This window comes from Phoxinus phoxinus, assembly GCF_949152265.1.
Source record: "Phoxinus phoxinus genome assembly, chromosome: 25".
In the NCBI taxonomy this organism is placed as follows: Eukaryota; Metazoa; Chordata; class Actinopteri; order Cypriniformes; family Leuciscidae; genus Phoxinus; species Phoxinus phoxinus.
The window spans coordinates 15,544,801-15,571,918 of record NC_136900.1 but is presented as its reverse complement, the minus strand read 5'-3'; the positions used below and the strand labels follow the sequence as shown (position 1 = coordinate 15,571,918).

Genomic DNA, 27,118 nt, shown 5'->3' with positions numbered 1-27,118 from the left:
CTAGGCTATTTGTTTTCCTCTTTTGAAAGTTGTGAAAACACTATTATGGAGTTTTTCTTGTGCTATTTGAGCAAATGGGAACACGAAAAATATGCTAATCTCTCATTCACCGCTACAGAAGTTTACCCAAATATGAAGACTTCCGCTTCTCTGAGAAACCTGAAATGTGAAACTTTAGTGCAGAGAAAATAGAGAAGCTCAGTAAAACGGTTTGCAGTACAAACACTAAAAGTTTATTTTCATTTTATTTTCGTGTCATCCCCTCAAGGAAAATATACACGATTGAAAACAATTATTTGACAAGAGTCCACCTATTAAAAAGCTACTCAAACTCAGCGTTTCAGTGCTCTCTCTTTACTGAAAACAAACTGCCATCAAATACATTAGTGTTCTGTTTAATGCTCATTTTACTAACAGATACTCTGCAAAAACATGTAAAACATGACAAAAACAAACGAACATAACAGAACCCACAATCGTGTGTGGTAAATAAGACTGAAATCAACAATTTGATTCAGATTAAGGAGTCATTATTCCAAAAGAAAAACAACAAAGACGCTCTGTAAGCACTGACTGTCACTCATCATCGTTCTGGTTGTCGTTGTAAGTAACATGTCATTTGATGTACATGAAATCTCTTTCCCTATAAACATGACACCACAATCAACTGCTTTCTTTACAGGGTGAAAAATGAATTTCTGACGTATCATTTGATTCATGTTGAAATTAAAATATATATTTCCATCAATTAATTAATTATTTCCCCCAGCTTTTTTAAAATGTCAAAGGCATTATGGTGATAGAATCCAAATCTGACCCTTTTTGGCGTATACCATTTTCTGAGCTGAAAAAAAAAGGCACTTTCAACACCTGTAGCTTTCACTTGGCATGAACAGAAGTGATATAATGTGTTTATTTGGTGTACAAGAGAGAAATGTGACCTACTTAGACTGGCTTGACAAAAAAAAAAGTGGCAGAACATTTTTTGTGTGTGACAAAATACAAACATCAAGTGAGGTTATATACTTTTACTCACAAATAGACAAAGTCTGTGATGATGAACACTAAGGCACAATACGCTTTGGTGATTTTGCTATGTAAATTCCCTTTATTGTGTAGCCTATTCTGATATGGGAAGAAATAACGTGCTAGTCTTTTAAATCTGAAGTATGTAATTTATTTCTTTGCCCCAAACAGCGCCTCCTTGCGGAATTTAAAAAATAAATAAAAAATAGATAGCCCCGCCCCCAAATCACGCCATTGGTCGAGTTGGTGTTGTTGCGTAGAACTAGAGAGTTGCTTAAAATAAAAGGGTTACATTTTAAAGGTAACCAATGAAATGGTTTTACTTATTTAAAACACAGAAAAAGTTACATACTTCAGTTTTAAATGCAAATTCACAAATAAACAAAACTGATTAAGGTTTGTATTTGCCTTCAACATCTTTTGTTATTTTGAACGTTTCTATGAAGAAAATGATTTGTTTCTTAGTGTTTTAGAACTGGAACAGCCCATGTGCAGTGTAAGGCAGGTAGTTCCACATAAATAATACAGTACCTTTTTATGCTCTTTCATTAAAGTTAAATCCACTCAATGTGAAAAACAAACAAAACAAAAAACAAATACCAGGGGCGAATTAAGCCTTTGAAATGTAGTTCAATGTGTGAATAAAAGGCTGAACAACAGAAAAAAAAAAGCTTCCATGTACAATACAACTTTATATAAGCAACGTTCTTTCAAAACACATTGTGGTTTAAAAAACATCAACAGAGTTAAACAGACATCCAGACAAAAATAACAAAACTGTACCGCTTCACCCACGACAGGTTAAAGAAAAATAAACACCAAAACACGAGCGATGAACAAATTAAAATGTAATTATTCATTCCAGACCTCACCCAGAAAACGTGACAAAAAGTCTTTCTGAGGTGGGACTGACAGAGGCACAGCCACTTAAAATGAGCTTGTGAGTCATTCAAAGGCTTTTCTTAGTCCGTCGGGCTTTGCCGCTCTTGCTGTGTAGCCCGACAGCCTCGGTGAATATAAAGTCTCCACTGTTCTGTGTGTGAGCGGTGGCTCGCTGACTGACCGACTGCTGTGTGAGTCGGGAGCCTCAGTCTTTGACCAGTCTGTAGATGTGATGCTGAGCGCCGTGCTCGCTGTTCGAGACCTCGAACACGCACGCCATGCACAGTAGGGTCTCTTGAGTGTCTCTGTTGGTCACCACCTGCAGGAACAGTGCGAGAAAGCCGGCTTTTAGAAATCGCCAACGCATCCGACCGTCACTGATTATATACACATGTGGATTTAGATAACAGAATGGCGTGGGAATTGCTGGACATACCAAGAGGATGGTAAAGTTTTCTAGTACGCTGTTCATCATGTACTTCTCAGGCAGGTGCTTGAGCTTATGGATGAAGTTGATCATGTATTCACACATGGGAGACCGGCTGATCTTGTACACAAAACGTCCGTTCTCAAACCGAGCATACTCCGTCTACCAGAACAGACAAGATAAGATATTTGAATTAATTCATTAATTAAATGAATTCATACAGTTGATGTGTATGTGTATATATATATACAGGTGAAACTCCAAAAATTAAAATACCATTCAAAAGTTAATTTATTTAAGTAATTCAACTTAAAAGGTGAAACCATAGACTGTAAAAAAAAAATAGGGTGAAACTAATATTCTATAGACTCATTACATGCAAAGTGAGATATTTCAAGCCTTTATTTGTTATAATTTTGACGATTATGGCTTACAGCTTATGAAAACCTTTTCACAATATTCTAATTTTGAATTTTCATAAGCTGTAAGCCATAATCATCAACATTATAACAAATAAAGGCTTGAAATATCTCACTTTCCATGTAATGAGTCTATATTTACATTTATGCATTTGGCAGACGCTTTTATCCAAACTTCAAAGCGACTTGCATTGCATTATCCTATACATTTATACATAGGTATGTGCAATCCCCTGGGATCGAACCCACAACCTTGCGTTGTGAACACAATGCTCTTACCACTGAGCTACAGGAAAGTCTATATAATATATTAGTTTCACCTTTTAAGTCGAATTACGGAAATAAATGAACTTTTGCACCATATTAAAAAAATTTGAGTTTCACCTGTGTATATATATATATATAACATTTTACAGATAGTTACGATTTTAAATATTTCCATTTTACAAATATACTTTTATTTTAAAGTTCAGTTAAATTAAATTTAAGAAAACAAACAAATATAATTCATGTTATAATTGTATATAAAACACTATAATACATAATCAATTTAACATGTTTTTTATGAAATATTACATATAAATTATATTTAAAAAACACACACACATATATATAATATTTGTACATAAAAATACATATAATATATACAATTTTATTTAAAAAAATTCAATATTACAAATGTAATATTAACAAATTTAAAAATATATAAAAATACAAATAAAATTCATATTATAATTGTACATAAAAATACATATTATAAAATTAAATATATACATAGCCTACATTTTACATCTTTATACAATTTTATATATTACAAGATTACAAATAAAATGTAATATTTATTAACTGAACTTTAACAATTGTAATTGTGTTAATTAAAATACCTAATATAAAATTATAGTTAAACATATATAAAAAAAAATATATATATATTAATATGTCCAAAAACAAGTGAAATAAACAAAACATATTGTACATTTTGAGTTTACCTCTGATATGATATATTTTGACGTTTACAAACACCTTTTTACTCCTTTATTTATCATATTCATCAGCACTCACCTCAACTTTCTCCACCACTTGTTTCCCGAAGGAGCAGACCTTTGTGGAGCAGGTGATGGTCATGTTCTCCGAGCTCTCGTACTGACTGGTCACGCCGTAGAAAGCCCCAGAATCCTCCTGGATGTTGCAGTTCAGGTCGGCCTGCGGACGCATCATCAGATCACAGCTCAGACGGATGGAGAGAACACACTGACAAAGGCACGTTTGCATACAGTTGGGCAAATAAATGAGTGCTTTATGTCAACAGTAAACTCTTTGGCTACTTTAAACTGTGAATAGAGCCTTCTGTGAAGTTTATCAAGGCCACAGACACCTTAGTTTTATTTCCAGCTGCATTTAATGAAACTTCTGCAAATCTGTTGAACGAACATAATAAAAAAAAAATCTTTTGTACAGTCTCAGAGATTTCAAGGTTATAAAACATGATTTATTATGCCACAATTGTGTAGCGATCAAAAACAATTAGAACACACTATTCATTTCAGCCGCTGTTGTCCTAAAAACACCCATTAGTAAAAGATAAAGCAGGCACGTTTCGGCCAGCACAAAAACCAGTATCGATGCAAGAGTGTAATAAGTGTTAACCTTCAGTTCTTTATTTCAGTGTGTCCAGGACGAGGCCGTCGTGCGCTCGCACCTGTCGCTCAGAGCGGCAGGTGTTCAAATAAAGGCTCCCTATCAAACCCAGCATCAGCAGTATTAAAGCACAGAGGGATTAAACACACCACTGCTGGCTTTAACACAGCACTTTAATCAAACGCCAGCGTGTTGAACCAGTTCAGCCGCCTCAGTTCAAACGCATGCTTTCTCAACGGCTCACATGATGCTGATGTATGGGGGATTCTTTAACTGTGGGGGCTTTTATCTCACCAGTTTATTTTTAATTAAAAACAAATCTTTTTTATTGATGTCTGAGTTTATTTTTTTACATTTATCCCAGACTTTTTTATTCTTAAACTAGAAAAAGCTGTCATGTTTTATGTTTTAAGTTGATTTTAGAATTAAAGTTCAAAATGTAAAAAAAGGATAAATAGTTTATGATTTAAATTTTGTAATATAAAAAGGATTTTTTTTTTTTAATGAAGCCAAAATTTTGCCATACTTGAAGAAACACTTGAAGTTGATTTACAAAACTACAAATTAACTTTGTATTTAGTATCTACTACTTAAAAATGGTGAGTTTTATATTGACAATGATATCTTTTAATACAAAAAAACAGTATATTACAAAAGAGCAAAAAAGGGAAATTAACTGAATAATAATTTATTATAAGAACTATCCTTATCCCAGACTATAAAACTATAAAAAATAAATTACTATTAATATTATTTGATATTATTAAATTGCCGATATATACTCAAAGTATATATTTTAATATGAAAATGATTTACATTACAGCCAAAATTGAAAATAAAATGTGCACAAAAATTCTGAAACTAATTATGATTATAATAATTATTTACTTTTTTCCCACATTTATTTATAAATATATTCACTATATATTAATCACTAAATTGGAACAGTATCTATAACACCATTGTTTAAATTAGCCTAATTATTATATATTTTTTTAAGGATTGTCTCACTATTAACGTTACAGGTGTTTCTGGACATTCTTATTGGATTGAGAAGAGAAGTAGCACATAAAATGATGTGGGAAAAAAGAAGAAAATGTGTTTGGAAAATGATTTGAACTGAATTTGTATTGTTAGCATGCTAACAGCTAACGCTGCGGCCCGACTGCTCAAATGGACTCACCCAGAACTTGACCAGGAAGAAGGAGTTCTGAGGCCCTTTTCCAAACAGCTCCTTCAGCCCACCCTTCTTCTCAGGGAATTTGTCGTAGATCTGACGTATGTCCACTGTCTCCAGAAGCGCATCGTTGTACGAGTAACTCGTCTGGCCGATGTGCACGAACAGATGCTTGTTGTACTGCGCAAAGAGTTGCGGGTTAAATCAATGCAACATATAACATACTTCCCCCCAAATGTTAGTGTCAGTAAGGAAGCACTTCAGATTGCATTTCTGTTTCAGAATGTGTGTGTGGCTGGACGACCGTATTGAGAACACGACTGGTTCATGATTAATAGCTGCTGTCACGCCAGACCAGAGGGACAAGCATTTCATACAGAAGCTGCCAACGTGATAGATAACACAGGTCTGCTTGAACACGGACACAAGACACTTTGATAACCTGTAGGTCACAAGAAGTTCTTCCCAGGTCTCACTTTTAATCTACACTTTCTGCTGTGTCTTCATTGACTTGACTGCAGTCAGATCAGTGCGTAAATAGGACATTCAGCATCGGTCAGCGGATCTAAAGACACTTTTGGAGGACTACTAGATCATAATAAGCAGGCTCAGTTCTTTTAGTGCAACAGAAAAGATGCGTTTTGGTTTAGGGCTTTGTTTAATTTGAGCTGAAAATGACTTAAGAAGAAATGCAATCTTGAGCTTCTATCGTTTTCCATCATTATCGTTGGATCAGGAAAAATGCAGTATGTGATCTTGGTCATCATGAGCATCTCTAATTTACATTTCTTTAAAGCACGCACAAGCTTGCTGATCCAAGGCTAAATGCAAACTCAATACTTTCACCAAGTTATGTAATTCTTATATTATTAAACCAATATATTATGATTTAATAATATAAATAATATCAATTTGATAAACAATTCTACCACTAAGTAATGTACTACTGTATTTATATTCTCATATTATATTATATCTATTATATTATAATTATATTATGATATTTTATTCAGTATTTTATTTCTTGGACATGTAACTAGTTGTTGAATACAGACGGTCAAACATAATGCAACATTTCTAAAGTAAGAAATATATAATAAATTAATATAATATACATTAGGGCTGGGCAAAAAAATAGATTTTTCAATTCATCGTTTTTTAAAATGTGGTCGATTCAAAATCGATTCTCAAAGGCCACGAATCGATTTTTTCCCATATTTATTTATCTATCACCCAAAAGCCAGTATTAGTTCCCCTGCACTGTTCATGCTTACAGCGAAAGCTGTGTGTTTTATGTGTGTTTTATGCTAAACCTGTTTGATCAAGGCATGAGACAGTTCTGACTTGTCCAATTTGAAGCATCGATTTTTCATCTTGCATCAAAATCCTGTCTATTCATTGTATGCATTTGAAATATAGAGTTGGGTTCTGTTTTAATGTACGCAAGTGTACCTAAAATAATAAGAGTTTAACAGGTTTGTGGCTCTTTATTTCTTTCATTAATTAACCACTAGTAAAATTATGTTCACTGGTCTTTTTTTATAAATATAGGATTTGTATTAAAGGTAGTCAAAGTAGTCAATTGTCGAGTTGACGCGCAGAGGTTTAGTTACCTATGATCACGCGCGTAAACTCGACAATTGACTACTTTGGACTTCGACCGAAAACAGGAAGTAAATACAGGTCTGTGCGCTGGCTGATATAACATCATTTTTATTCATATCTTTCACATCTACTGCAGTCAGATTCACTCGTGTTCACTCTGGAGGAATCACTCAACATGGCTGGGCACTTGTAATGACACATCAAGGATGTTAAGAGGCTAAAAGCAGGTTTAAAACTTGCCCCATTCAAGTCAATAGGGTGCAAATTTTAAAAAGAGGATAACACGCTGTAGGCAACACAGATTTTTGTCGTTGTTCTCTGTATTGACAGCACTCCAAAAATTTACTAAAAATTGAGCTCAATGTTAAAATTGACCGGAGTTCTCCTTTAAATCTATATTCATTGAGTCGAATCGGGAATCGAAATCTGATTTAGAATCGAATTGAGAGATTGCGAATCGAAATCGAATCGAATTGGAACATCTGAATCGATACCCAGCCCTAGTAAACATTACATTATATAAAATAAAGATTAAATTAAATATTATTATATTATATTATCACCAACACCAAGGATATGCAAGTAAAATAATGCAATATTACTAAAATCCATCATTGCATTTATGGTAAAAGTATCTTTAATCAAAATAAATAAATACATTTCACATATTACTCATCTGGCGAAAAGAGTATTAGAGTAGAGTAAACAATACATTTAAGTAAATAAATAAAAACATGCATATTTTTGTAATATTTACTATAATTATAGATTTCTTACTTTATAAATGTTGCATTATGCTTTTGAGCATACAACTAGTTACACCTCCAAGAATATAATATAATATTATTACATTATACAATGCTTAACAGATGATAAAAACTGCAGAGCTGCAGAAGTCATCATTGAATGCTGTTTGTTGTGTGATGTTGGTTTGATGTTACAGATGTAGATCTTCAGAGCTGAAGAAGTAAAGCCGCAGTGTATGTGAGGCTGGTAAAGCAGGTCAAGGCTGTGTGTGTGTGTGTGTGCTGACTCACTGAATCTGGGTCCCGCTGATGCTCCAGGAAAGAGGAGAACTCCACCAGCCGCAGTTTAGAGGTGCCGATAGAGCGCCCGTGCCACACCGGCACTGCAGCGGTCAGGGCTGTGGGGGATTCGTAAGCTACACACACACACACACACACATTAGTGATGGATTAAAGAAATAAGACCAGAGCCGTTAAAGGGATAGTTCACCCAAAAATGAAAATTCTGTCATCATTTACTCACTCTCAACTGTGCGGTTACCCATATTCCTCAAAATATCTTCTTCTGTGTTCAGCAGGTTTTGAACAACTTGAGGGTGAGTAAATTATGACAGAATTTTCATTTTTGGGTGAACTATCCCTTTAAGAGTTATTTAACTATAATAAATATACTAGATTTAAAAAAAATGTATCAATCTTCTTACACTAAATCATTTAATTACATTGCTTTAATATGATAGTATACATATCATTTATATAATTACATATTATATTAAAAGCAAAATATGAAGACGTCAGATGCAAAAGCCTCTAAGTGCCATCTGAAAATTTCACTTAAATGACAATTAATAGGTAATTTTCATTGCCATTAAAGTGAAATAACTGAACATAAACATACAAGCTTGATAAAAATGATCATTCTAGAAGAAAATTTCTGTTTTCAGCACTGTTAATGTTGGATGTGCAAACCTGCAATAGCCGTGGCCGTCTGGATGGGGTAACTCTGCTGTGAGAACGGCTTTATACTGAGGAACAACAGAGCTCATTATTACAAAGTGTCATTTTCAACGTAGAAGTTGTTTATTTGTTTATAATATATTCTTTTACCAGGTACAAATTCAGCCATGTGTAACTGAACTAGTTTATATACTTACTCTTGTGAGGAACCAGGCTGTCCTGTTGGCACCTGCCAAATCTAGAAAGGGAGCGAAAGTAACACTCATTCACAAATGTCCCACAATGCTACAGTGAAACGATGTTTTTGCTTTTTTTGTCCTTTAAACGGACACTAATGGCTTTAAAGTGTGCTGGGGCATCTCTTACCCCTGTGGACCCAGGTAAGGTGGCCCGTGGGAGTCCCGCGAGCCCCAGCCGGCTGTGGATGGCCGTGGCCGAGACGATCTGCGCTGAGGACATGGCTGCCATCCTGCTGATCGCATCATTCTTCACGCTCTGGTCCTTCAACGACACACACACACACAGAGAACATTCAGCTCCTGTATTTCTGACTTCAAGGCAGAAGGTCTCATCACTTCTTCAAATTAATGTGTCTTAAGACCTGACGGCGTGAAAAAAGTAGGCAAGGCCCATTTAAACTGATCTACGGAAGCATGATTCTTTAAACAAGCTAAATGGGAAAATTGTTTTTGTCATTGACCTTTGAATATGAAAATTTATTTACTTTTCATATAAGCACTTAGTAATGCATATGGCAGAGGTGAATTCTATGCGAGGAACGCTGTAAAACAAAGGAAACGATTTCATGCGGCACTGAGTGCTTTCTGAATCACAGATATGTGAATTACCGTGCATGTACAGTAAGACCAGCAACATGCCCTCAAATGTTCTCGTAACTAATCAGAGTTGTACAGAGTTTCTGAGCTCCCATCATGCATTGCACTTTAACGATGTGGCGAAGTTTTGACTTTATGCGAGAGCTCTGTTGCACTATTTGGCGAGGTCTGTTGATAGACTTATGTGGCTTGCGTTACTCATTTGGAGAATGTGAGCTCTGTTTTTGTCAGCATGAAAGCGGCAGTCAGTCCGAGTGTCTGATCAATGGCTTTCATTCTGGTCAAGCATGCCGTCAAGTACTGGAGCGCTTACGCTCAAAGAAGAGCCTTTTGTATAATCAAATGAGTAACCGATCCTATTCCCCTCTTTTCTCCCTTACTGTCCGCTGTGTCGGGCTTATAAAGAAGGCAAAAGCATCAGGGCGAAAACATTAAAGACAGTAGACAATGTTAGCACACTTGAACTTGTCAAAGTGTATTTATTCAAGCAAATGATGTCGATGGCAGACTGAGTGAACTGTCATTCGCTGTTTAACCACCAGATGCCACAGCTGCTCAAAAGCCTGATCCTGTGACACCCCTCCTCCTTTACAGGTCAGACAATCACAACATCAGCCAACATGCCACTACGCATTATGTTGTAAATAGTACAATGAAAATTAATATAACTGTATATATGCGGTCAGTAATGATCCTTCAGCAAAGACTTGATCGAAAGTAACAGTAAAAACATGTATAATGCTACAAAAGATTTCTGTTTCAAATGAATGCTGTTCTTTGTTTCCATAAAAATATTGCGCAGCTCAACTGTTTTCAATATTGATAATATAAGAAATGTTTCTTGAGCAGCAAATCAGCATATTAGAATGATTTCTGAAGGATCATGTGACACTGAAGATGAAATGATGCTGAAAATTCAGATTGGCATCACAGGAATAAATTACATTGTATAATATAGGAAACAGTTATTTTACATTTGAATAATATTAAACAGTTTTACTGTATTCTTGATCAAATGCAACCTTGGTGAGCATAAGAGACTTATTTCCAAATTATTTTAATATTTTATTTATACATATAATTTTTTAAAATCATTTAATAATATAGGCCTATATATTTTTTCAATATTTTATTAATTATAAATATTTATTGTCAAATAATTTAACATTAGTCTGTCAATGGCCTACAACCCACAGTAATCCTTATTTTAATTTTTTTTTAATTACTATTTAAAATGAAATTTGAATTAAATGGTTGAGGCATTTCACAATATTAATGTATTTTATATCTAACAAATACTGTTATGGTAAGAATAGAGACTTCTGTCCCAATATATATATATATATATATATATATATAAGTCTGGAAATTTTGATAGTTACTCATATATTGTCACATGCATACATATCTAAAGGGAGCACGTCTGCTTTTCAAATCATGCGCTTGGTCCTTGAACAACTTTGCTCAAGCCAAGTATATCACACATTATCACACATTTTTCAGTGTGTATGCAACACACTGAAAACAAACCAAAACAAACACACTTTTGTGCGAAACAGGAAGGAAACGGACAAACATGCAGAAGAAAAGAAGTTAGCCAGTTGACTGCATACTAAGCAGGGCAGTCACAAGCAGGAAATCTAGGTTACAGACAGCCAAACAGCAGGGCACCCCGTACACACACACACACACACACACACACACACACACACACACACACTGTTCAGTACGGATATGGCCTGAGAGAATACACATACACACACACAGACTGTGTCAAACACAAGATGTAGGCATGTACCTTTAGCTTGGAGTGAAATTCTCTGGATTTCCGCCGGGCAAGAACCTGGATATGACTGGAGACCTGGTCACACACACACGCGCGCACACACACACAAAGGAGCATTTTGTAACCATGGAGATGAAAGGCTCCCTGCCATTAGCCACAAAAACATGTACTTTAATTACAAACAGAACATCTAATACAACCTTTCACATCATTTGTTCAGGAACCAGGAAGAAGCATGCGATCAGCTGTTTAATTAGTTAAGAATTCAGTTTTTAAGTCAAACCGACTTTACAGTAAAATTGTAAAGGTTTGCAGTGAACTGCGAGCACAAAGCAACAGGTGTCCGCTCGCTGAAGAACGCTTCGGTAACTAAGGAAGGCAGTAAGCCAGCGAGACCACGTTTGGGTGAAGCTGTAAACAAAGCCTGGCTTGTCACTGTCACTGTTGTGAGTATACTGGACACACACTGTAGTTCAGCCTCAGTAACCAACATTATTTATTTCATGTCATGCTTAGAATTTGAACCAGCTCCACTAACCTGCTTTCTCGTCCGTGTTTTTCCCGTTCGGAGTTTGATGTATCTGGCGATTAATTCGTTACGACCTGTAAGAGAAAACAAAGAAATGCTTGTTTATGGACAATAAAATTATATGTAGTCAATATTTATATTTGAAAGAAATGATTTCAGTGACGTCACTTTGATTCTTAGATATAGGTGAACATGAAAAATTAGACTATTACACAACACATACCGTCTTTCAAACAATTAAAGATTTTAATTTAGCATATTTCTTATTTTATATATAATTAACTGCAATTAATGGGATATATAAAATGAATAAATATTGTCTTTGAATTTACAATATTGTGGCAGTCGAATATAATCATTCAATAGACAATCAATATATTGTTTATTTTTATATTAAACATTTGCTAGTCACTGGCTTACAACCCACAGTAATCCAAATAAAATAAATAAATAAAATAAAAATATTTATTTATTTATTTAAAAAATTGTAAATATTTTTTATTATAAATTAATAAAATAAAAAAGTTATTTAAAAATTAACATTTAAAATGCAATTTGAATGATATGGTGAAAGCAAAGATTATTAGTGCATAACTTGTTTATTCCTCACACATGCTATTCTACTGAATTCAAGAAGACTTGAAATAAGGAGTTATGGAAGCTTCTGTGAATATGAACTATAGAGCTCAGTGCTTTTTTAAGTTTGACAGCCTTTGGTCACAATATACACTAAAAATGCTGGGTTGTTTCAACCCAAGGTTGGGTCAAACATCAAACCCAACTGTTGGTTTAAAGTTTTAAATAAATAAAAATAATCCAACGGTTGGGTTAGTCCACATTTGACCCAAACATGGGTTAAAACAACCCATCATTATTTAAAATTTTCGCTGTATGGAAAAGAGCCGCGTGAACCTTCTTCAAAACATCTCCTTTTGTGTTTCACGGAAGACAGATGTCATTAGGGTTTGGAATGACATGAAGGTGTTTCATTTTTGGGGCAAACTATTCCTTTAAGGACAATATCTGACTGTCAGTCAGGGTATTTTCTCCAGCTAGCCTTTACGCAATGTGCTTGCAGTGTAATCTCTTCTAACCCAGACCTGGGCCTCCCTATTCTTCCAAACACAAACATTCGTGTACACACACACACACACACACACACACACACACACACACACACACTCTGCACACTCACAATGCGGGCATTCATGCACACTCCGCTCTCAGATCAAAGACTCTCCAAACGGCCAGCTGTAAGCATGCTTACTGCTGCATAATTCATTCTTTTCAGTCACTTGAAAACATGCTCAGCTGGACTTGGCAAACCTGCAAAACAACCTCCAGAGAGAAAGGGGACTTACAGGGACAGAGAAAGAGAGCCTGTCGACGAATGTTGAGTTTTGAGAGTCTCCCCCGTAGAGTTTAGTAGACAAACCAAAGCATAAACCGATCAAAGAGACCGGTTCACTCTCAACAAGAGATTAGATAAACAACACTATCAGTTCAGTCAATACTGTATGACAGCTGATTACAGTTTTTTTCAATTGCTAACAAGCATCAGACAACAAAACATCAACAATATGTCTAGTATAATGACACGTGTGCAGTATCAGAGCTGTGTCAGTTTCTGTGTGGAGTTTGCATGTTCTCTCCGTGTTGGCGTTGGTTTCCTCTGGGTTTACCCCAGTAAGTTTGTGTGTGTGTGTGTGTGTGTGTGTGTGTGTTAGCAATTGAAAAAAAGCCTGTACTAGTACAGTGATAACATAATAATAAAGAAAATAAATATATAAATATAACGTTTAATTTATATATATATAAATTATATTGTATATAACTATATTTTACTAAATGTTTATGTACACATTATAAAATATATAAAATATATATATTTTATTAATATATAATATACATATGTATGAATATTAATTATATATAATATTTATAATTACATTTAATTATAATACATACATTAATAAATAACATACATTCAGACATTTTTATTGATATAACATTATATATCACTAATATATTAATATTTAATTAATTATATAAATATTAAAAAAAGTTTTACTTATGTAGATAGTTTTTCATTCGATATATTACTTATATCATATTAATAAAATCACTATTATATGAAGTATACATAATTAAATTATTTAAATGATATTTATTCTAATATAAATGGCTGATGATCCACCAATATCAGGACATCTGAATCTTCTGATGACTAATATCAGGCAACACTATGCGAAGTGGGTCTTTAAAATTCATTCATGTTTGATTCAGACTTACTCAACACTGAGCCTTAAAAGTGAGTGATTACAAAAAATGTTAAAAGCAAACAAGACAGAAACACTTAGTTGAACAGATGGACTAGAATTAGCTGTAAAAAAAAACATCAGTGAGGGGGTCGGACGGCATTCCTTTCTAATGGTGTTACAAAAGTATTGAAGTTATGCTGGTGGAGGTCACATCACAAAAACCATTGAGGATGTGCTGGGTTAAAGGTCATTAAATGACAATATCAGCTTGATCAGCAAGGAAAGCAGCCCTGGGAACACCCGCTGTTTGCAATTAAAAGCGAGCTGATACATGGACCTCACATTGACGCAGGGTTAACCTCAGCGTTCCTTCTAAGGGGAAAGATGGCGCCAAAAATGTGTCCCGTCAATCATTGTGCACTGACAGCTTACCCTGCCATCCGTCTCTTCCACCAAACCTGATGAAAGTGTGTGATGAATGCTGTGATATCCAAACCGGCGTGCTTTTCAGGACTTTTCACTTTCAGTAAAGCAACAGGTGCAATGCCTTTAAGGGACAGTTCAACAAAATGCCATTCGTCATAATTTACTCACTCTCATTCCAAACCTGACTTCAGAAAACTTTGAATATAGTGCAGTGTTATGATATTTTTGCGTCTTTTTTGAAGCTATAGCTTTTGGTTTGTAAAGTCATGTGTGAGTGAATGATGATTCGTCATTTACATGTAATTATTGTCCCTATGAGGTTGTGATAATACAGTAAAATCAGATTTAGCTCTTTGCTAGTATGAACTACTTTTAGCTTTCTGCTGAGCCAAATTGTTCTTTCTTCTGGTTTCAGATAACACTAACTCTCCGTTCTGCAAGTGATGTCATTTCCTTGTCTGTAGAGAGTTTAGACTGCATGGGTCACTGATGAGAAAGGGTGATGTCAGAAGCTGAGAGCGAGCCAGACGCGTGGCTCACATTCTCTCTCTCTCTCTCTTTCTCTCTCTCTCTCTCTCTCTCTCTCTGATCATTTTGCTGTCATCTTGTCAACTCTCAGAAAAGTGGTGAGATTGGTTCTCTTCGCTAATCTTTGAAAAGCTTTGGCCGTTTCAAATGACCCACAAGTATTGGGGTGTTGGCCCGTGGGCGTGACGGGCAGTGTAGAAACCCCAAATCTTTGGGACAATGGCTCCGCTGCACTGCCTGGCCTGATGGATGACTCGGAGTTCTCGCTGCCATTACAATCACAATGGCCTAAACTAACAATATAAAGACTTTCGGTAGAAGGTCCATGACTAAGAAATGACGGGTCTAAACTGAGACTGCAATATTCATGGCTGATTTCCATTACAGAGATCAACAATTTACCTGTTGATTTACATTACATCTTAAGCAACAGTTATAAAAAAAAAAATGAATCGAATGATAGACATAATAATAATATTATAATGTAATATTTGTCATTTAAAAAATATGAAAATCACAAAAACAGACTTAAATTAAAATAAAAGCATAAATTAAGTAATTTTGCATTAAATTTTGAAAAGTATTTCTAATGTATGTTCTGTTGTATAAGAATTACATTATTATAATTATGACATAAATATTTGTTATCTTCAATTGTTCTTATATAAATAATATACAAATATAAATCTTAACACACACACACACACACACACACACACACATTTGTTTTGCTATACTTGTTAGGACATTCCATAGGCGTAATGGTTTTTATACTGTACATACTGTATATTCTCTCCCCTTACACTGCCCCTATCCCTAAACCTACATCACAGCAAACTTTCTGCATTTTTACATTTTTAATAAAATGTTTCTTTTTAAGCTATTTGAATTATGAGGACTCGTGAAATGTCCTCATAAACCACGTTTAAGTTGTAATACCAGTGTAATACACATGTCATTATACAAATTTGTGTCCTAAATCATATAAAATCACATAAAAGCACACACGCACGCACACACACACACACACACACACACGTTACGTTTTGTGAAAGATTATAATAATAACAACAACAATAATAGTTGATTGTTATTATCACAAAATTAAAGCCAAACAATGCAATTATAATACAATATATTTAAATATGTTATACAAATAATTATGTATAAATATGCATAATATAAATATATTATTATAATAATTATTTAATATTTAATTCTAAATATAATTTATAAATAAATATGGTTTCGTTTATATTTATTTAATTACAATTATATATTTAAATACAATTGAAAACAAAAGTATGTGACGGATCAATAAACAACTATGCATCATAATATTTCAAAATATTGTTTTATTTGATCATTTCTGTCTCATAAAACCACCTCGGACATTTAAATTCAGAGAACTTCTTCAATGTTTGCAACTTCACTCAACTACTAAGTTTGGAAAGAACTGAACTAAAATCTGCCTTTCAGAACAAATTCGATCAAAGCCTTTCGATCAAGTTTGATTGTGATAAATCAAGGTATGCTGACTTGATTGACACTATGGTCCAATCACACTAACAGACTAATGATCTACCTGCTCATTTAGCGCACAAGCATGCATGGTGAGGGACGACAAAATGCCATATGGATACAAGTAAAGGTCAGCCTCCAAAAGCAGATGGTGGTCTGAACAATCCCCTCTCTGGGAGTCAGTCAGCTTAGACCGATATGATCTACAGGCTCAATGCAGGTGTTTCCCTGAGAGCAGGACCGAGGGGTGCGGCCAGCTTTTCCCCAGCCAGATAAAGCCATTCACACACACACATACACACGCTTATGTGCACACACATGCCTGCTACCATCTGATTAGAGTTAGCCAGCTGTCCTCTGTGACGGGTAGAGCCCGTAACACGATGACACCCCTCTGTCCGCAAATCATTTTCAGAGGGAGGGTCTGAGAGGAAATTCAAGGCCAGATGGCAAGAGACCGTGACGGACAGTCTTTTCTTTTCCAGTGGACACAACCCCAACCCCCCCAATACACACACACACACACACACACCCCTCATCCCGCCAAATCTGCTATGATTATTTAGTGAAACCAAATCTGATAGGAAAGTCATGGACATGATCCGATGGACCAAATTTGTACTTGACAAACTCTCAACGATGCGCTAAAAATCAAATATATAGCCTAAAATCCAGTCCTGCCTTGAATTTATTCTCTTTAAATGTTGTTTCACTGCACGTTCTAACTGTAAAATGGATTCTGAATGCATTTCACGGTCAAACAGAAGGAAGCAGAGAAATTAAGGAAGCGTTTCTACTGCCCCTGCTAGTCTGGAGTCACAGTAAACCGCTCGCTGCAGTGTGTTTGATGTTAAAAGCCCTGAAAGTGTGTACATGTACAACAGTCTGGTACTGAAAGAGCTCTAGAACGCTGAAAGCTTCTCTGCGAAGCCAAACTGGAAACTGGAGTGGAAGGAGTCGGTTTGGAGCTGTTTTCTTTAATGGGAGCAATTAAGCATGCTTCCTGTGTATGTGTGTGTGTGTGTGTGTGTGTGTGTGTGTGTGTGTGTGTGTGTGTGTGTGTGTGTGTGTGTGTGTGTGTGTGTGTGTGTGTGTGTGTGTGTGTGTGTGTGTGTGTGTGTGTGTGTGTGTGTGTGTGTGTGTGTGTGTGTGTGTGTGACCTAACATGGTGCGCTGGCTGGAAACATCACACCAGCCTGCTGGAAATCACACATGAAAAATCCAAACAACCCCAAATGACCTCTCGCTCACTCACACTTTATCTCAATTCTTTCTCCGTCATTTCATAAATGACTGTCTGCAAACTTTATGAAAGGAGAGCTTAAAATAAAGTTTGTCTGTCTGCCAGGGTAAATTTGCCAACCAAACGACTTTGAAGAGAAACTTTTATCAAAATATATTATTGAATCTGATTGGTTGATGAACGTTCTAAAGTAGTTCCAGGCAGGTTTTGACCTCATTATAGTTCCATATCACTACGCCAAATGATTTCAGTTATTTCAAAGGTCTTTACAGCAAAAAAAACAAAAACTGTACATTTGAGCGCTTAGAAAGGGAATAGCACACCACTCCTCAATAAACCGCACAATGTGAGGCGATATTTATGTTTTATATGTTTGAAAAAGAATGAGTGTCTAGTTTTCCTTCGACAACACAGACAAATAAGAAGTGAAAATGTTTTAAAAATCATTCACGCTTGAGAACTTTTTAAATTTCAGGGCAGAAAAGAATATAATGAGGAACACAAGCTTCTTTACAGCTGCCATCAAACAAAAATAACATGCACTATACGGCTCAAGGACTCTCTGTAACGTGATATCGGTGTCTGTTTCAATCACTCATCCGTCTCAAACAGTTAAGAGGTGTGAGGCTGAAGCATGCTGTGACCTGTCTCCTAACTGGCTCTCGGTGAGGTAACATCCAGGCCTCTCACACCTATCAAAGCCAAATGAGAACATTAATGCGGTTCACACAGGACTCATTTCTTGTGTCCATACGGTCTTCCGGGCATCAGTCCCACCTTGCACGAAGCCCCTTTTTCAAATTCACACACCCTCCCTTGAGAAACATGATTAAACTCTGTACCTCTGGGAAAGAAACTGGGCAAAATTACTCCTCGGCCCCATTTTATGCAACACAAAAGAAGCAAAGTGCAGGTTTAGAGTGGGAATATACATAGTTCTTTGGTAGACCTTGAAAAGTAAAGACTTTTTTTAAAAAGCGGCCCACATCGAGGGACCTCCTCTGGAGCACAACACAGCCCTGAACACAAAAGCAATGTCCTGTGTGATTTTACAAACACTTCGTTCAGATAGCAACTGCCTCCCACCTGAGTCTCCCTCCCGAATCCCTCCTTTTCCATCACACCACATCTCACATCGACAAGCTTCCTGTACCTGAAAAGGAAGTCTTTCTGTGGGACTCTAAACATACCCGTAGGTAGAGGTGTGGTGGGATTTTGTAAGGATTTAAAACATAATCGGCTGTGTAAGTGAAGTGAGTAAGCACTTATGGGTGTATTACACCATCTCGTTTTATCATTTTAATAATGATTTTGAAAGGAGATCAAATCTAGCTGTTGAGCTGTGGTTCTGCTCACATGGGCAAAGTGAGTTTGAATTTATCGTTCTTCAATTTACTCCTGGTCAAATTAAAAACGTACTTTTCTGGTCAAATTAAAGGGATAGTTCACACAAAATTTCACCCTGAAAAAAAAAATCACAAAAATCACTCTCAAGCCATCCTAGATGTACATGACTTTCTTCTTTCATCCAAACATAATTTTGGAGTTATATTACAAAATATAATCAGTGGCTTCCAGTAATGGCCGTATGCAAGTAGAGTTCCGGCGGAGGAGTGACCTTTGACCCAACATTTGACGCAGGCGTAGCGTAAGCTTAGGCGAGAGTAGACGCCTCTCGCGATTCAAACAAATAGGGCTGGGCAACAAACTCAAACTCAACCGGACGCCTCTTCTCTTATATCGAAATCCTCCAACATTTCTCTTTAAAATTCTTGTTTTAGACTTCTGATTTGTGACCGGTGTTTTATTTTATTGTGCCCTATCCTCTGTGTTCGTCAATTCGTCATGCGTCAGGTCAGAGGTCATTCTTCTGCCGGAACTAGACGTTACCGGAAGCCAGTGATTATGGTTTTTAAAGTTATAAATATGGATATTTTTCTTACAAAAACGCATCGCTTCGCTTCAGAAGTCCTTTATTAACTCCCTGGAGCCGTATGGATTACTTTTATGATGGATGGATGCACTTTCTTGGGCTTCAAAATCTAGGGTACTATTCACTCCCATTATAAAGCTTGGAAGAGCCAGGATATTTTTAATAAAACTCTGATTGTGTTTGATTGAAAGAAGAAAGGCATATACACCTAAAATGGCTTGAGGGCGAGTAAATTATGGAATAATTTGCATTTCTGGGTGAACTAACCCTTTAACTGGGATGATGTGCAAAAGCAGTGGACTTCGTCAATCTCAACAACTGACCACTATACTACTGTTAGTTCCTATTAATCAATACAAAAGTATGTTCATTGCTTGTCTTTCATTTTTGAAAATAAATCTTAAGAAAAGAGTGGAGGCTTGATTTGTGTATTTGGTTCGCCTTGTCGTGTACTTTCACTGCTGGCAGAGATTTAACAGTACTAGTTAGCCAGAACAGAGTGACTCTAACTCCCATAACCACTAGTTTCCCCTGCGGAACGTAATGTAGCCCAAACTGGCACCGCAGTCTCGGAGCGGGTCTGTTATCCTATTGTTAAAGACACAGCTTTCCAATTTCCAATCCTCCGAGGCACACATTATGTTCACAAAGCCCAACACTGCCTGAGCACACCAGTCTATTCATTATTTTACACTCACAATTTGCTATTATAAAATGCAGAAAGACATGGTGCTGTAAGGTAAAATTAATAACGTTTCATGCTCTGTTTGCATGAATAGAGCTGCACACAAAATGTCCTTTAAATTAAAGTAAATTGAAGGTATTTTACAACCAACGAAATACGCTACTGAAATGCCCGTCAAAGACTGAATAGCAATAATAGGTATTTTACGACTTATATTTATTTACATAAGAATATAAGATAAACACATTAAAGCAGATTTACATATATTCTCAATCATAAAATTCGTAAAAACGTCTGCTAAACGTGCTAAATGTTGTTATAACATCTGACAGGAAATATTTTAGCTATACATTGCACACGAGTAAATACTTAAAAATTACATTTTCAAAATGAAAACAGGCTTACGGAAGCAAATCAATGATGATGCACAGTGTTGGTGCTAAACTAAAGTAAAGTAAACTAAACTACATAAAATAAAATAATACACAAAATGTTCATTTAAGTTAGAATAAGTTTACTTTGTGAGAAGAAAAAAACAATTGGCATGAAATTACCACAGCTATGGGACGACAGTCAATTATATTTGTTTAGCGGTCAATATAAAAAATATTTGATCACAGAACGGCCAGGTATGTCAATTGTTTTAAAAAAAGCTACAATACATTTCTCAAGTATAGGTGGATATGGATGTCGGAATATAAATCACTTGAGAAATAATAATTGGCTGAGTCTATCCTCACAGTATATCCCCTCAGAAGTGAAACCACTGAGATTAGATCTTTCTTTCATTGAACCCAGCGGGGGACTGTCAAATCTACTTATGGCATGTTTTCTCTGCCTAAAATAAGCCTACTAGCAAAGCAGAGCCGAATGGTTTATAATATCAGAGGCGACAGAGAGGGCTCACTAAATTTACAATGTTGGGGGAATAAAAAAATTATACAACAACAGATAAAAAGGACGTCTGTGAGGGGAAGGAAAGGGATTATGAAGTGCTTGGTCACCTGTAAAACCACGCGGCAGCCGCCACAGCGTTACGAACCATCTAAAGCGAAAAACTCTGATTCTTTGGCTTGACTCCAGTTTTTGTGCTTCCGTGATGCTGTAAAGAGCCCCCTCAGGTAAACAGTGAGATAAGCTGAGCCACGACACAAGGAAAAAAACCTACATATTGTTTTGAAGTGAAAGGCGGTTGCTATAGGGACGGCTGCTAATTAACCACACGGCGCTTGCAGGCCTGAGAGCGGCAGGACTGGGGACCAGGATCTTGACTTGTATGGATCTGTGATGGGTACGCACATAAATGAAATCTCAAGCAGTTGTTATGGACGATGAAATAATGAAGGTGACGCAAAGCACAAGGCTAAGGAATGTTACACGGACACCAGCGTGGGAGGTGACAGGTTTGCCTCAGCGACCCAAGAAAAACCCCCCACGAACACCAGACAATTTATTTAGAAGGAAATGCCTGAAGGAAAAAACGACTGTGGCCATGGGAACAAACAGGTGTCTATTGAGAGACCTCAATCCATTTAACTTTGCAACTTTTCTAGTAAAGTTCAATTCTTTAACATTAGTTAAAACACTGACAAAAGTTAGAACTATTTTTTACAGCATTTATTAATCTAGGCTATTCTTTCATGTTCACTCATAATACAGTTTTTACATAGAAATGAACATGAACCTTGATTACCATATTTTCTGAAAAATAAGCTTCACCGGGTCAAATATTGTTCATTTTTAGTTAATGCATTATGTAATGTTAAAAATTATGAACCTTATAGTAAAGTGTTACCAAGATTTCACAGGACAAGTTTCAAAAAGCAGAGCATGTTATTCGCAAAAATCAGTGTCATGGGTTCGATTCCCAAGGTTAGTGCATGAATCCAAAGTCGCTTTGGAAAAAAGCGTGCGCCAATTGCATACATGTAAATGTTTTAAAAGGATAGGAAATTGGAAAAAGGCAGGAATTGGCAAGTTCGGATTCAAAACTGCATCCCCATGGGGGCAGCAACCGTGTGCACTGCTATTCTACCACGGAAAAATAAACTTTCAGTGAAAAAAACACTTTTCCATCATGCATCCAGATTTAACAACTGTTTGGTTTCCGAGTTGTTCCTAATAAAGACAGCTGGAGTGGACACAAGTCCAAGCAGAGTGAGGAGGCGTCACTGTGGACAAGGCCAAGAGCATGTTTAATATCCTACGAGAAAAGAAAAGCAGTATTCCCTCTTTCCATGACATCACCCCAGCCGAGAGTTTGAGGGAGGCGTTGGAGGAGGGGGTGGCTTTGGGGAGTGAGGTGGGGGGGGATTGGGAGCGCAGCTGGTGTCAGCCGCACGACCATCTGCTCCTAACTAATGGTTCACGCTGACTTTACAAACAGAACCCAGGACAGCCAAGCCGCTCCACCGCCTGGCCCGCTGGAGTTCCGTTTTCCAGGTTCAGAGGCCCGACGGACCACATCATCTCACCCTGAGGATAAACAACTAACAACTTCCCTGAGAACTTTCTGATGAGCCAACCTCAACAAACAACACACGATTACAAGCAGTCAAAACAACCCCCAACGGCAGTCATAACTCCACATAGCCAGTCAAAATACTGAGATTGAGAAAAATGGGCTGATTGTAACTTGTGTTAAGATGTATAACCTCAACATATTAAAGGTGTATTCACACTAGAGCATTTATAGCGACTTAGAGTCAATTTGACGTCGCATCTGGGCTCATTAGGTTGGTTCAATCCATACTTAGAAACGGCGGTCTGGTTCATGTGAACTCAAGATTCAAACTTGAGTTCTGACCTAACAATCAAACCAAGCTTTTTTGACTCACCATACATTTTCCCCTCATCGGACAGGATGATTTTCCGTCGGCCGCAGGGTGGGTAGATGGCCAGGGCCTCCTGGAAGCTCTGCTCAATGTCAGGGCTCCACACACCCTCTGCGTCGTTGTCCATGGGCTTGTCGGCCGAGTCGCTCATCCTCTCGATATCCTCCCCGGCACTTTCACTGCCACTCCAGCTGCTGGGATCCATGGCGACGGCTGGGATCTCAGAGCCCGAGCCTGGGGAACTTTAGGTGCACTGACCTGGGAAGACCAACCACAAAAAAAGAGCAAATGATTGGTCTGTTCAACCTGAGGAGTTCTGCCAAGAGGTAGTTTAAGTCTCTGACAACACAACAATTCAAGCAGGGGTAAACATGAAGAAAATGTGATTGCCATATTCATTTACAATGGTATTTCTTATGATATCCCAAAATACTCGAAAGATTATTATAGTTTTACCATAATGCTAACATTATGCAGTTCAAAACCATGGCAATTGAGTTCATTCATTATGTAAATTAATGTTACTTTGGATACATTTGCTAATTGTAAAAATGTAGACAAATTGACTTTTAGCAGATATACGCATTTAAAATTAACAGCATTTATCTTCCAGGAAAACCAAATATATTGATGACTCATCCTGCACTAGAAAAATTTTGTCCAATCAGATTCTCTATGGAATGTGAATGCCCCCCCCCCCACCCCACCCCACCCCACTCCACTCCACTCCACTCCACTCCACTCCACTTACTAGCAAATCACAGTTTATGGTTGTGACATACTAACATCTATTGGCAAGTTCAAACTTACTGTTTAAAGAAGAAATACAGCAATGCAGGAAAGAAAACTGGGCCTGTTAAACAATGTCACTGCGTTTTTAAAAGTGGCCTGTTTACAACTTCACACAGTGAATCTATTTGTGGTTTGGAAATGAAAAAATAATAATCAATGCTGACCACATTAAATACAATTAAAACATTCTCTCATCATCCATAAAAAAACATCAACCCAAGATTTAAAGATCAACACATGATTGAAAACCTATGAAGAAAAGGAAATGAGAAAACACATAAGCCACGCCAATTTAGGAATGGCACTTAGGCTAAACCAAAACAGCTGCTGTCTTAGAAGGGAACACTTACAAGCTGGCAATGATGTCAGGCCAGCTTTTACATTTTGTGGTAGAAGATTGCTGAATGACAAATGTTGATCCCATAGCTTAAGAGAGAGTGATTATCCCAAATCACATGCAACAGTCCTCCGAGTCACCGTGTTTAGCATTAGCACCACACATTACGTTTCATGTTTAAGGAAACTGCTTGCGCAAAAGCTCCGTGGCTAATTACAATCTCATTATAAACATTACACTAGAAATCAAGAAAAGACAAAAAAACAAAAAAACATGCCCATGTGCAGCCAACTGCTCACATAAACAGCCAAGAGCGCAACAACATCAAACGTGTGTGTGCTTTACAACTGAGGTAAAGCATGAATTGTTAAAACAATACAAATCTCAACTGAATGATCACACAGAGTGATTGCTAACTACAAACTTGTCAAACTTGTCATGTCTGGCTTAGCGGCTACGCTAACCGCGGAAAAACCCAGTTAAAACAGTGCTGCCTATTGTAGAACTACTAGCATGTGTTTCCTGTCAAATTTGAGCAGGCTGCACTTTGCAATGTGTTAATGTGTGTGTACAAAGTGTACTTGGACCCTTGTGAAAATGAACACTTCAGCACACTTTAAAACAAATAGTACTTATTACAGAATAATATACTTTAAAAATATGTACTTCAGTGCGAGCTGAATAATGTTTTCGGTCTATTAATTGCTTGTTATTTGCAATTGAATGAAAATGTATTAATGTATTAAATGCATTAAATCAATTAGTTCTTTTTTGACATAAAATTATAATCAAGTACTTTACACATCAAAATAAGTACTACTTTAAAGCAGGATAAAATATTATAATAAAAAAAAGTAACAAACGTTTTTTTAACTAAAAAAAATAATTTGCTATTAAAAGTAGTAGTGATAATATTTAACTTTACATAAGAGTAATAAACTGTCATCTATTGTAAGTGCCCATTTGGGTAGCTAAATGTGTGTGTACAAGTGTGTGACTGCAGTTGTAACTTGTGACTGTTTTGTGTGTGTGTTTGTGTACTAAATGCTGGCATTGCAAGAAAAAGGGGGGGGAAAGTCACTCGTACCGCTGAAAGAGAGTGATAAAATGTGTGCATGCTGCAAACTGCTAAATGATTGGGCTCTTAAACATCATCTTCCTGACTTGGAGATGAACTCAACTGTAATCACTTCCAGCACAGTCATGTGTGCACTTTTGGCTTGGCCCACAATTACACTGCAATCTGTAGTTTTCCACTTCTGGCACATCATGGAAACACTTACCGAATACTGTATTTGTACAATCAGCACACTACATCTGAGTTTGTACTTTGTTGAGCTCTACGCATATATCGCATGTGAAGGTTTTGTCTCATGCAAATACTCCCTGATCTTGTGCATTACCAGCCGACCGAACCAGAAGTACATGCTATAATTACTTTTACGGTAATATCTTGGAAATCTGAGAGATTCTACATGAGTTTTGAATTAGCATCAACAGAAGCAGGCTGGTGGTTCGGACATCTGAAGATTAAAGAGAGCCTGAGTGTGATGGTTTAATCGGAGAGAGCGAGAGAGGCGGCTCTCAACACACCACACACTCTCCCTGTAATTTACAAAACGCCACTCTTCAAAAGAGAGAGAAACTCAGTATAAGAGAAACTGTAAAGAAGAAAGAAACTAAAGAAATAAAAAAACCTGTTTTACTGGTCTATCAGGGATGAGTGATGTCAGCCGACTAATCGACTACTTGTCCAACAACCAACTACTTGGTTAGCGATGTTGACTAGTTTATCTTGATTTTAACAACTATACCTATAACTAACTCTTAAGTTTTAATAATTGTTTTACATGTCCACATCACAGATATAACGAATCAACGATAACGACACGGAAGAACAATATCGTTGAAATTACTTTTAGAATTTTTTTTTCCCCAGCTGATGAACAATAAAAACATTGAATCAGAATGCACTCGACTTTAAAGAGCGAATTGTTTAAAGTGGCAGATGACTGCCCAGTTCATACTTGGTGTAAACGGCCATTAGAGTTTAATTGAGAATTTAATTAGAATTCTCAAAAAATATTGCGTCTTTTAATTTAGCCACTTAAAATTGGCCTTTTGGTCACAGTTTTTGCGTCGCACCGTTTTCTTTTTAACATCTCACCAACGGCGTTGCACTTTTAAGATGGCGTGTCAAGTTAAAAATAGTACAACGACACATCTTAATGTGACGGTTCACCCAAAAATTTAAATTCTGTCATCATTTACTCACCCTCACGTCAATCCAAACCGATAGGAGTTTTTTGATTGTGAAAAACACGAGAAAATAAGTTGAAAAATGTCAATGGGGATCAAGATATCTTCAATGTTTCGCAGAAGAAAGTCATAGGTGTTTGGAACAAAAAAAGGTTAAGTAAATGGTGGCTGAATTTTTGTGGGCTATCCCTTTAAACTAAACGCAATGCAGCATAACATTCAAGTTCTGTCAAACCAAAGACATTTGCACAAGCCGTCAGCTTTTTGGACG

General features: G+C 36.6%; 2 protein-coding genes across 5 annotated transcripts in view; one reads left to right on the top strand and one right to left on the bottom strand.

Moving 5' to 3' along the window:
• The window catches only part of LOC306993490 (uncharacterized protein), a 56,529-nt gene extending 52,551 nt beyond the window's left edge, over window positions 1-3,978 (top strand). The window contains exon 15 of the mRNA XM_079603312.1: window positions 3,848-3,978. Coding sequence (XP_079459438.1) covers window positions 3,848-3,872 — 25 coding nt within the window. The 3' untranslated portion in view covers window positions 3,873-3,978. The remainder of the gene's footprint in view (window positions 1-3,847) is intronic.
• Window positions 214-27,118, bottom strand: part of tead1a (TEA domain family member 1a) — a 36,458-nt gene continuing 9,553 nt past the window's right edge. For 2 of the 4 annotated variants that reach the window (XM_079603316.1, XM_079603313.1), the window contains exons 2-12: window positions 23,463-23,717; window positions 12,038-12,102; window positions 11,512-11,574; window positions 9,244-9,378; window positions 9,075-9,115; window positions 8,890-8,945; window positions 8,212-8,336; window positions 5,576-5,749; window positions 3,817-3,957; window positions 2,345-2,497; window positions 214-2,227 (exon numbers count right to left, since the gene is read on the bottom strand). In XM_079603316.1, coding sequence (XP_079459442.1) covers window positions 2,114-2,227; window positions 2,345-2,497; window positions 3,817-3,957; window positions 5,576-5,749; window positions 8,212-8,336; window positions 8,890-8,945; window positions 9,075-9,115; window positions 9,244-9,378; window positions 11,512-11,574; window positions 12,038-12,102; window positions 23,463-23,664 — 1,269 coding nt within the window. In that variant the 5' untranslated portion in view covers window positions 23,665-23,717 and the 3' untranslated portion in view covers window positions 214-2,113. Of the gene's footprint in view, window positions 2,228-2,344; window positions 2,498-3,816; window positions 3,958-5,575; window positions 5,750-8,211; window positions 8,337-8,889; window positions 8,946-9,074; window positions 9,116-9,243; window positions 9,379-11,511; window positions 11,575-12,037; window positions 12,103-23,462; window positions 23,718-24,269; window positions 24,538-24,601; window positions 25,159-27,118 lie in introns of those variants that run through there. The other 2 variants (XM_079603314.1, XM_079603315.1) reach the window with 2 other exon arrangements.